This window comes from Bos mutus, chromosome 2 (genome assembly GCF_027580195.1).
Source record: "Bos mutus isolate GX-2022 chromosome 2, NWIPB_WYAK_1.1, whole genome shotgun sequence".
Classification (NCBI taxonomy): domain Eukaryota; kingdom Metazoa; phylum Chordata; class Mammalia; order Artiodactyla; family Bovidae; genus Bos; species Bos mutus.
In genome coordinates this window covers 68,149,733-68,161,799 of record NC_091618.1, presented here as the reverse complement: position 1 = coordinate 68,161,799, position 12,067 = coordinate 68,149,733, and the positions used below count along the sequence as shown (strand labels likewise).

General features: G+C 39.2%; 1 protein-coding gene across 1 annotated transcript in view; it reads left to right on the top strand.

Annotated features, from left to right (window-relative positions):
- DPP10 (dipeptidyl peptidase like 10) overlaps nt 1-12,067 on the top strand; it is an 800,722-nt gene that overhangs the window by 737,317 nt on the left and 51,338 nt on the right. Inside the window, exons 14-15 of the mRNA XM_005898074.2 lie at nt 10,036-10,127; nt 10,545-10,592. Coding sequence (XP_005898136.1) covers nt 10,036-10,127; nt 10,545-10,592 — 140 coding nt within the window. The remainder of the gene's footprint in view (nt 1-10,035; nt 10,128-10,544; nt 10,593-12,067) is intronic.

The following is a 12,067-nucleotide window of genomic DNA, read 5'->3' as shown; positions in this document are numbered from 1 at the left end:
TTTCTGCAACTTTGAAAGTTTTCTTAATAAAAAGGTAGTGGGACATAAGTGGGACATGCTCCTAAGCAGCCAAGTCATTTCAGTCATGTTCTACTCTGTGCGACCCCATAGATGGCAGCCCACCAGGCTCTGCCGTCTCTGGAATTCTCCAGGCAAGAACACTGGAGTGGGTTGCCATTTCCTTCTCCAATGCATGAAAGTGAAAAGTGAAAGTGAAGTCGCTCAGTCGTGTCTGACTCTTCGAGACCTCATGGACTGCAGCCTACCAGGCTCCTCCATACTTGGGATTTTCCAGGCAAGAGTAATGGAGTGGGTTGACATTGCCTTCTGCCATTATGTGGGACATAATGGGATATAATTTCGTACTTATTAATTTGACAAAAAAAATAAGTCATGAAATTAACAGTTGGTGAGGAAGTGGAGAATTTTAAGCATTACTTTACTAGCATGTGAGATGAGTGCAAATGTGAGGTAGTTTGAGCGTTCTTTGGCATTGCCTTTCTTTGGGATTGGAATGAAAACTGACCTTTTCCAGCCCTGTGGCCACTGCTGAGTTTTCCAAATTTGCTGGCATATTGAGTGCAGCACTTTCACAGCATCATCTTTCAGAATTTGAAATAGACCATTCCATGGGGATGGTCTTGATCCCTATCTCCTGTACAACGCCACGAACCTCCGTCGATAGTTCATCAGGCACTCTATCTATCAGATCTAGTCCCTTAAAACTATTTCTCACTTCCACTGTATAATCATAAGGGATTTGAGTTAGGTCATACCGGGATGGTCTAGTGGTTTTTCCCTACTTTCTTCAATTTAAGTCTGAATTTGGCAATAAGGAGTTCATGATCTGAGCCACAGTCAGCTCCTGGTCTTGTTTTTGCTGACTGTATAGAGCTTTTCCATTTTTGGCTGCAAAGAATACAATCAATCTGATTTTGGTGTTGACCATTTGGTGATGTCCACCAGTCCATTCTGAAGGAGATCAGCCCTAGGATTTCTTTGGAAGGAATGATGCTACGGCTGAAACTCCAGTACTTTGGCCACCTCATGAGAAGTGTTGATTCACTGGAAAAGACTCTGATGCTGGGAGGGATTGGGGGCAGGAGGAGAAGGGGACGACAGAGGATAAGATGGCTGGATGGCATCACTGAGTCGATGGACGTGAGTCTGAGTGAACTCCGGGAGTTGGTGATGGACAGGGAGGGCTGGAGTGCTGTGATTCATGGGGTCACAAAGAGTCGGACATGACTGAGCGACTGAACTGAACTGAACTGAGGAAGTGGAGAAAATGTGGAGTAACAGAAACTGATATTGCTAGTAGATTCTAAATTGCCACAGCTTTTGAAAATCATCTGTCACAAGTGACTCGGTGGTAAAGACTCCGTCTGCCAAGCAGGAGACTCAGGTTTGTTCCCTGGGTGGGGAAGATCTTCTGGAGAAGAAAATGGTAACCCACTCCAGTACTCCTGCCTGAGAAATCCCACAAACAGAAGAGCCTGGTGGACTCAAGTCCGTAGGGTCTCAAAAGAGTCTGACACAACTTAGCAACTAAACAACGAGTTAGGTAGAAGATATATATCTTTCGACAAAACAATCTTACACATCAGTGTTGCTTTTTTTAATTTTTTAATTGAAGGATAATTGCTTTACAGAATTTTGTGGTTTTCTGTCATACATCAAGAATCAGCCATAGGTATACCCATGTCACCTCCCTCTCAGACCTCCCTCCCATCTCCCTTCCCACCCCACCCTTCAGAGGGGTTCTGTTGCAGAGCCCCTGTTTGAGTTTCCTGAGTCTTACAGCAAATTCCCATTGGCTCTCTGTTTTACACATGACATTGTAAATTTCTATGTTACTCTCTCCATACATCCCCCCTTCTCCCTCCTCTCCTCCCATCTTGTCTGTAGATCTGTTCTCTATGTCTGTTTCTGCATTGCTCCCCTGAAAATAAATTCATCAGTGCCATTTCTTCAGATTCCATATATATGTGTCAGTGTATGGTATTTATATTTCTCTTTCTGACTTACTTCACTCTGTATAATGGACTCTAGTTTTGTCCACCTCATTAGAACATATTCAAATGTGTTCCTTTTTATGGCTGAGTGGTAATCCATTGTATATCTGTACCACAGCTTCTTTATCCATTCATCTATTGATGGACATCTAGGTAGTTTCCATGTTCTAGCTATTGTAAATAGAGCTGCAGTGAACACTGGGGTAAATATGTCTTTTTCAGTTTTGATTTCCTCAGGATATATGCATAGAAATGGGATTGCTGAGTCTTATGGTATTTTTATTCCTACCTTTTTAAGGAGTCTCCATACCATCTTCCATAGTGGCTGCATCAGTTTACATTCCCACAAGCAATACAAGAGTGTTCCCTTTTCTCCACACCCTCTCCAGCATTTATTGTTTGTAGACTTTTTGATGATGGCCATTCTGATTAGTGTGAGGTGGTATCTCATTGTAGTTTTGATTTGCATTTCTCTGATAATGAGTGATGTTGAGCATCTTTTCATGTGCTTGTTAGCCATCTGTATGTCTTCTTTGGAGACATGTCTCTTCAGGTCCCTTTCCCACTTTTTGATTGTGTTGTTTGCTTTTTTGGTATTGAGTCATATAAGCTGCTTGTATATTTTGGAAATTAATTCTTTATCAGTTGTTTCCCTTGCTATTATTTTGCCCATTCTGAGGGTTGTCTTTTCACCTTGTTTGTAGTTTTCTTTGTTGTGGAAAAGCTTTTAAGTTTAATTAGGTCCCACTTGTTTATTTTTGTTTTTATTTCCATTACTCTAGGAGGTGGGTCATAGAAGATCTTGCTTTGATTTATGTCATCAAGTGTTCTGCCTATGTTCTCTTCTAAGAGTTTAATAGTTTGTGGTCTTGCATTTAGGTCTTTAATCCATTCTGAGTTTATCTTTGTGTGTGGCATTAGGTAAGTGATCTAATTTTATTCTTCTGCATGCAACTGTTCAATTTTCTCAACACTGCACCACTTATTGAAGAAGCTGTCTTTGCCCATTATATATTCTTGCCTCCTTTGTCAAAAAATAAGGTACCAGGTACCCATGGGTGCGTGGGTTAATCTCTGGGTTCTCTATTTTGTTCCATTCATCTATATTTGTGTTTTTGTGCCAGTACCATACTGTCTTGATGAGTATAGCTCTGGTGTATAGTCTGAAGTCAGGACGGTTGATTCCTCCAGCTCCATTCTTCTTTCTCAAGACTGTTTTTTGCTATTTGGGGTCTTTTGTGTTTCCATATGAATTGTGAAATTTTTCATTCCGGTTTGGTGGAAAAAGCCATTGGTAATTTGATAGGGATGTAGATTGCATTTGGTAGTATAGTCATTTTCACAATATTGATTCTTCTCACCCAGAAACATGGAATATCTGTCCATCTGTTTATGTCGTCTTTGATTTCTTTCATCAGTGTCTTATAGTTTACCGTATACAGATCTTTCATTTCTTTAGGTAGTTTTATTCCTAGATATTTTAATCTTTTTGCTGCAATGGTGAGCGGTATTGATTCCTTAATTTCTCTTTCTGATTTTTCATTGTTAGTATATAGGAGTGGAAGTGATTTCTGAGTATTGACATTGTATCCTGTGACTTTGCTGAATTCGCTGATTAGCTCTTGTAATTTTCTGATAGTATCTTTTGGGTTTTCTATGTATAGTATCATGTTATCTGCAAACAGTGAGAATTTTACTTCTTCTTTTCCAATCTGGATTCCTTTTATTTCTTTTTCTTCTCTAATTGTTGTAGTTAGGACTTCCAAAACTATGTTGAAGAATAGTGGTGAGAGTGGACACCCTTGTCTGTTTCTGATCTTAGAGGGAAAGATTTAATGTTTCACCATTGAGAATAATGTTTGCTGTGGGCTTTTCATATATGGCCTTTACTATGTTGAAGTAGGTTTCTTCTATGCCCATTTTTTGAAGCATTTTTATCATAAATGGATGCTGGATTTTATCAAAGGCTTTTTCTGCATCTATTGAGATGATCATGTGGTTTTTATTTTTCAACTTGTTGATATGGTGTGTGAACACCATTCTATGGTTTGCTAGAATTTTGTTGAGGATTTTTGCATCTATGTTCATCAGCGATATTGGCCTGTAATTTTCTTTTTTTGTGTTGTATTTTCTTGGCTTTGGTATCAGGGTGATTGTAGCCTTGTAGAATGAATTTGGAAGTTTTCCTTCCTCTGCAATTTTTTCAAAGAGTTTCAGAAAAATAGGCATTAGCTCTTCCCTGAATGTTTCCCCTGTGGAGCCATCTGGCCCTGGGCTTGTTTTGGGGGAGATTTTTGATCACCATTTCAATTTCAGTGTTTGTAATTGGGTTGTTCATAATTTCTATTTCTTCCTGGTTCAGTCCTGGGAGGCTGATCTTTTCTAAGTATCTGTCCATTTCCTCTAGGTTGGAAAGGAACCAACCTTAGCATATAGTTGCTCATAATATTCTCTTATGATCCTTTGTATTTCTGTTGTCTATTGTAACCTCTCCTTATTAATTTCTAATTTTATTGGTTTGATTTTTCTCCCTTTTTTTCTTGATGAGTCTAGCTAGTGGTTTACAAATTTTGTTAATTTTCTCAAAGAACCAGCTTTTAGTTTTATTATCTTTGCTATTGTTTCCTTCATTTCTTTTTCATTTGTTTCTGCTCTGATTTTTATGATCTCCTTCCTTCTGCTGACTTTGGGTGGTTTGTGTTCTTCTTTTTCCAGCTGCTTGAGATGTAGAGTTAGGCTGTCTATTTGATGCTTTTCTTTCTTCTTGACTTATGGTCATATTGCTATAAACCTCCCTCTTAGAACTGCTTTTTACTAAGTCCCATAGGTTTGGGGTCATCATGTTTTCATTGTCATCTGTTTCTAGGAATCTTTTGATTTCTTTTTTTATTTCTTCAGTAACCTCTTTGTTATTTAGTAATGTATTGTTTAATCTCCATGAGTTTGTGATTTTTGCTGTTTTTTCCTGTAGTTGATATCTAGTTTCATAGCATTATAGTCAGAAGATACTTGATGCAATTACAATTTTCTTAAATTTACTGAGGCTTGATTTGTGGTCCAAGATGTGGTCTATCCTTGAGAATGTTCCATGTGCACTTGAGAAGAAAGTGTATTCTTCTGTATTTGGATGGAAAGTCCTGAAGATATCAATTAGGCCCATTTGGTCTAATGTTTCATTTAAGGTTTGTGTTTCCTTAATGATTCTTGGTTTTGATGATCTGTCCATTGATGACAGTGGGGTGTTAAAGTCCCCTACTATTATTGTGTTGCTGTTGATTTCTCCTCCTATGTCTGTTAGTTTGCCTTATGTATTGAGGTGCTCCTATGTTGGGTGCACAGATATTTACAATTGCTATGTCTTCTTCTTGGATTAATCCCTAGATCATTATGTAGTGTCCTTCTTTTTCTCTTATGATATTCTTTATTTTAAAGTCTATTTTGTCTGAAATAAGGATTGCCACTCCAGCTTTCTTTTGGTTTCCATTCACATGGAACATCTTATTCCAGCCTTTTACTTTCAGTCTGTATGTGTCCCTAGGTCTGAAGTGGGTCTCCTGTAGGCAGCATATATATGGGTCTTATTTTTGTATCCATTCAGTCCGTCTGTATCTTTTGGTTGGTGCATTTAATCAATTTACATTTAAGGTAATTATTGATACATATGTTCCTATTGGCATTTTTTTTTTATTTTGGGTTTGTTTTTGTAAGTTTTTCCTTTCTCTTGTGTTTATTGGCTATGTAAGTCCTTTTAGTATTTGTTGCAAGGCTGGTTTGTTGGTGAATTCTCTTAATTTCTCCTTGTCTGTAAAGCTTTTGATTTCTCCATCAATATTGAATGAGACCTTTGGTGGGTAGAGTAATTGTGGTTGTAGGACTTTCTCTTTCAGTAATTTAAATATATCTTGCCTTTCCCTTCTGGCCTGTAGAGTTTCTGCTGAAAGATCTGCTGTTAATCATATGGGTTTTCTCTTGTATATTACTTGTTGCTTTTCTCTTGCTGCTTTTAATATTCTTTTTTTGTGCTTAATCTTTGTCTTGATGTGTTTCTCCTTGGGTTCATCCTGTAGGAGACTCTCTATGCTTCTTGGACTTGATTATTTCCCATGTTGGGGAAGTTTTCAACTATAATTTCTTCAAAAATTTTCTCAGTGCTTTTCTTTTTTTCTTCTTCCTCTGGGACCCCTATAACTCAAATATCGGTATGTTTAATATTGTCCCAAAGGTCTCTGAGGCTTTCCTCAATTCTTTTCATTCCTTTCTCTTTATTCTGATCTTCAGCAGTTATTTCCACCACTCTATCCTCCAGCTTACTTATCCATTCCTCTGCCTGTTATTCTGCTATTGGATCCTTCTAGTATATTTTTAATTTCAGTAATTGTGTTATTCATCTCTGCTTATTCTGTATTTCTTGTATGTCCTTGGTCATTGTATTAACTGTGTTAAATGCTTCTTTCATTTTCTCCATTCTATTTTTAAGTCTTGGGAGGATCTTTACTATTATTATTTTGAATTTTCTTTCAGGGAGCTTACTTGTTTCCTCTTTATTTATTTAGTCTTTTGAGTTTCTACCTTGCTCTTTCATTTGTGTTTTATTTCTCTGTCTTTTCATCATCATCATTTTTTTTTTCTAAATTGGTCCATTTGAGGTCTCCTTTTCCCAAACTTTAGGGTTGTATTACTTCTTTTTTTTGATTTTTGCCCTTGGAGGGAAATGTTAGTTGGGTGGTTTGTGTTGATTTCTTGTTGGGTGACTTGTGCCTGTGTTCTAGTGGGAGGAGATAAAGTAGGTAATTACAGAAATACTGGGACTTATACATACACACTTCCACATATACAGTTACAACCAAAGCATTCTAAAGAAAAAAAGTACAAGAGATTGACTTGGTGAGCCAGGGAAACCAGAGGTGATATCAACCAACTGAAAGAAGAGTTAACTGATTCTCAGTCTGATAATCTGAGCACAAGCAGAAGGCCAATTGGGGAATATAGCATAGAGAGCTCAACAATTTAACTTGGTGAAAGCAGAGTGAGGGAAAAAAGGGAGAATAAAAAAAGAGAGGAAAAAGAAATAGGAGAAGGGTGGGAAAAAGAAAAAGAAGGGATGGAGAAGAGGGAGGACTAAAAAATAAAAAGAGAAAGAGAGAAAAGAAAAAATAGAAAAGCAAAGATAAACAGACATGTGTGGGAAAAAATATATTTTATATAATATATATATATATTCAGGAATATATATATATATATATATATATATTCCTACAGCCAGTAAAGAACAGTAGGAAAAGCAGATGAATGTATCCAAAACAAAATCCAAAAAACTCATCAAGAAAAAAAGAAAATAAAATAAAAAAAAAAAAAAAAGTGAGGAGGAAAAAAAAAAAAAAAACCTAAAATGAATTTGTTCTTGCTTTTTTTTTCTTGACAGAAAACACAAAGAGGAAAACTCTACAGAACTGCAGAAGGCTAATAGGGAGGTGGAAATATGTAGGGGGAATAAACCATATGATTTATAAGAAAAAAGGAAACAAAATCTTAAAATTATTATTATTTTTTTAACAAGGAAAACACAGCATCGCAAAAAGCTAATGTGATAGTGGAAATATGTTGGGGAATAAGCAGTGTGATTTATAAGAAGAAAAAATCTTAAAAAGATTTTTTTTTTAATAGCAAGATAAAAAAGAGGAAAACACAGCACCGCTAAATGCTAGTGTGAAGGTGGAGATATATTGGGGGAATAAATGGTGTGATTTATAAGAGAAAAAAATGAAAAAGGAAAAAAAAAATTAAAAAGGGTTTTCAAGGTAGTAGTTGTTGGTTGTGGAGTTTGCCTCTGTGGATGGGGTTGGCTTAGTGTCCTGTGATGTTTTCCTGGTTGGTGGAGCTTGTGCCTGTGTTCCGGTTGATGGAGCTGGATCTTGTCTTTCTCAAGGGCAGTGCCGTTTCCAGGAGTAGATTTTGGAGTGTCTGTGGGTTAAGTATGCCTTTGGGCAGTCCTAGCTTTCGCAGTGTTGCTGCTGCTGCTCCTGCTAAGTTGCTTCAGTCGTGCGAGTCTATTTTCACAGCTGCTTCAAAGTGTCTATCTCAGCATACATGCAGTGCAGCCTACATGTCCCTGGGATCATTGCTGGTGATTCAGTTCCCCTGTCCCACCCTGCACTGCTGGCAGAAACTTCCTAGGTAGGTGCTTGTGTGGATCCTTCTGCGTCGCCGCAACTTGTGTGGGATTCCCTCAGCCCCCTAAGCTCATCCTCTGTGTCGCAGGGCTGTGTGCACTTGACTCTCAGTTCCCAAGGTCCACCCTCTGCGTCGCGAGGTTTGTGTACACCTGTTTCGTCTCACTGCCTGCACTCTTTGTCGTGGGGGTTGTTCTTCTTCCAGCTGTGCCGGGAGGGTTGTGTGCGCTGCCCAAGTTTGTATGCCTTCCCACTATGGGTACCCTAGTCCCGCCCTTTGCACAGGCTGTGTTTGTCTGCTTGGTACCTGGGCCTGCCCTGTGTACTACTTTCTAGCTAGGTTCATCTGCCCCATCACACTTGCTACCTGGGACTGCCCTCTGTGCTGCAAGGGTTGTGTGTGCTGGCTGGGTTTGTATGCCACACCACTCTCGGTTCCCAAGCCTGCTGTCTGTTTGGGGTCACAGTCCATGAGCTGTTAAAGAATTGAGAAGTACAGCTTTCTCTGTTTACTGCCCTCCAAATCTCTGATTTGGAGATGGCAATGGCACCCCACTCTAGTACTCTTGCCTGGAAAATCCCATCAACAGAGGAGCCTGGTAGGCTGTAGTCCAGGTGGTCGCGAAGAGTCAGACATGACTCGGAGACTTCACTTTCACTTTTGACTTTCATGTATTGGAGAAGGAAATGGCAACGCACTCCAGTGTTCTTGCCTGGAGAATCCCAGGGACAGGGGAGCCTGGTGGGCTGCCGTCTATGGGGTTGCACAGAGTCGGACATGACTGAAGCAACTTAGCAGCAGCAGCAGTAGCAGCAGCAGAAGTCCCTGATTTTCCAAGACTTCGTAGCTCCCCTTTGGGCCTATCTGTGAGGGAGTTTCCCTGTTGCATGGGAACTTCTGTTTCATGGCTCCCACCCTCCTCTGGGGTACAAGTTCCTGCCCAGAAGTTCTCTGTCTTTTCCCTTTTGGCTCCTTTCTCTCTCCTACTCATTTCAGAGAGCTTAGCCTGTCCCTCTGGAGGCCTGGGGTCTTCTGCTGTCACCTAGAGATTGCTTTGTAGGAGTTGCTCCATATCTTAATGAGTTTTTATGTATTTGGCGGGAGACTGGTGATCTCCCCGTCTTACTCCTCCACCATCTTCTCTGTGGTCCCTCCAGGAGTTTTCCCACTTACCAGCGTTTGTCTCAGGAAAACCCTGCCACATGCACAAGGAGACATTAATAAAGTAGTTCACAGACAACTTGTTTTAAAGAGCAAAAATTTGGAAAAACTCAAATATCAAAAAATAAATTTTTCTGTATTCATGCATACAATAAATTACCATATAGCAGTGAAAATAAACTATGTCTACAAGTATCAACATGAATTAATCTCAGAAGTAAATTATTGAGTGAAAATAGCAAATCTATCAGTATTATTCTCAGTACACATGCTGCAAAGGTTAAAAGTATATAACACTTAAAATCTATTTGAAATGAAGTTTGTTCTAAAAGTTTTATTCAAAGCTATTCAAACCGTTTAGCTGTCGATCATTTAGATTAACGTTATCAAAGTCCTGTGTCTATACTAAATGCCAAGATGACTTCCTATGTCAAGGTGATGCTACCCATGTAGTCCTATGTGGAGATGTTTTGTGAATTATTTTCCTACAACATAGGAATAAAGGTACTGTCTTGCCTGTAACTATGGTTATGTGAATGTGTATTCATTCTTGAGATTAAAAACAAGAAACTCAATGTTAACTGAGAACTAAAGAATTAAAAGTGACAGGGGCAGTTAGCACTTTGGTATTGACCAGACAGATGCTATTTAAATAAAAGGGAAATCAATATTTTCTATTTCTTTGCAGAGTAAAAGTGAGCAAATTACCGTGCGGCATCTGACATCAGGAAACTGGGAAGTGGTAAAGATCCTGGCGTATGATGAAACTACACAAAAAATGTGAGCGTTTTTGATTCTCTAGTCAAGTTGGAAGTCAGTGTTGTTAAATGCAATCCTATCTGCCAGATTTATTTTTGCTTACCATGGTCCTAATCCAAGTAGCCTGGCCATGTAAAAAACAACCTTTAAGACTCTCCTGCAGCTTCACCCAGAAAGATGCTTACACAGACACATTTGCACAGACACATGCATGCACACACACACAGAGTCACACTCAGAGAGATTGTGAGAGACCATAGAAAAAAATGTATGACAACATTTTAAGAAAAGAAGTTTCCCAAATGGATCAAAGCCCTGCTGTTGAATAATAGAAAAGCTCTTGCCTATTCTTTGGTAGTTGGAAAATTCAAGTGAAAACTCAGTGTTGCAAAAATTGATTGGTGCCTGAGGTTTGTGTTGTTTTTTTTTCATGGGCAGTTACTTTCTGAGCACCGAGTCATCTCCCAGAGGGAGGCAGCTGTACAGGTAAGCAGTGTGAGAGGACCTTCCTGCACAGGTTGGTTACTCAGGGGCCATCCACACAGCATAATCATAGGATGGAAAGATCTGAAGTTGCGTTTTTGGTATGACTAGGAGAGAGCCAACTCAGTATGACAAAACCTCATCTCTAGACCATTGTGAGCCTAAAGGTTTGCAACTGGAGTGGAGACCATCTTATTCCTCCTTTATTTTTCCCTCACTTGTTTTTATCTTTTCAAAATATCTTTTTTTTTTTTTTTTTTTTTTTGAGGCTTGCGTCTCTGAATGACACATACCACTAGCATTTCCTTATTTCCCAAATAGCTTTTCATTCTGCTATGCCTCATTTAAAGTTTTCAGTATATGAGGCCTTCCCTGATCAAACCAGTCGATCCTAAAGGAAATCAATTCTAAATATTCATTGATTCTGAAGCCGAAGCTCCAATACTTTGGCCACCTGATGTGAAAAACTGACTCACTAGAAAAGACCCTGATGCTGGGAAAGTTTGAAGTCAGGAGGAGAAGGGGATAACAGAGGATCAGATGGTTGGATGGCATCACCAACTCGATGGACATAAGTTTGAACAAGCTCTGGGCAGGATGGTGGACAAGGAAGCTTGGCATGCTGCAGTCCATGGGATCAAAAAGAGTTGGACAGGACTGAGCAGCTGAACTGAACTGAATTGGTGTCTCAGATGGTAAAGAATCTACCTGCAATGAAGGATACCCAGGTTCGATCCCTGGGTTAGGAAGATCCCCTAGAGAAGGGAATAGCTACCCATTCCGTATGCTTGCCTGGAGTATCCCATGGACAGAGGAGCCTGGTGGGCTATAGTCCACGGGGTTGCAAAGAGTCAGAAATGACTGAAGGACTAAGCACATATGCAATACTGTACACATGTGATTTATCCCTGAACAAATTAAAGCATTGTGGACATTTAGTAGAGTAGATCAAGTGGCAGTTTTTCTCTCCCCACTCTCAGAATGTGTAAAATCCATAGATTGCTATTTAAGCCAGCCATGGCCCTTGCTTACTAAAATAGAGCTGTGGACAGGGACTATTTTCATCTCTCCAATTTTCCCAGAGGAAAAGCTATATTCATAAAAGGGTTTAAGGTCATACCTATTTAGTATTAAAAATGCCTCCTCACTCAGAAAGCTTTCACCAGGGCTTCCCAAGAATGACTTTCATTTTTGTCTGGCAAGCAACTTATTAATTCTAGACTTCATATATCCTTTCTAATTTCTGTTTCACAGATCCATTTTTAAAGTGTCAAAACTGCCATGGCATATTCTCAGTGGAAATTCATCATGTTTGAAGCAGTGTCACCAGTGATTCTTACCAAGTAGCCTAGACTTTCCTTTGAGAGCAAAAATGCATGTTTCAAGTACCCTTACTCACTCTAATTCACTCACACACTCTTATTTATGCATAAATCACTGTCATCTGAAGTGAGCTGCTCCTCGTTTTAATCACATAT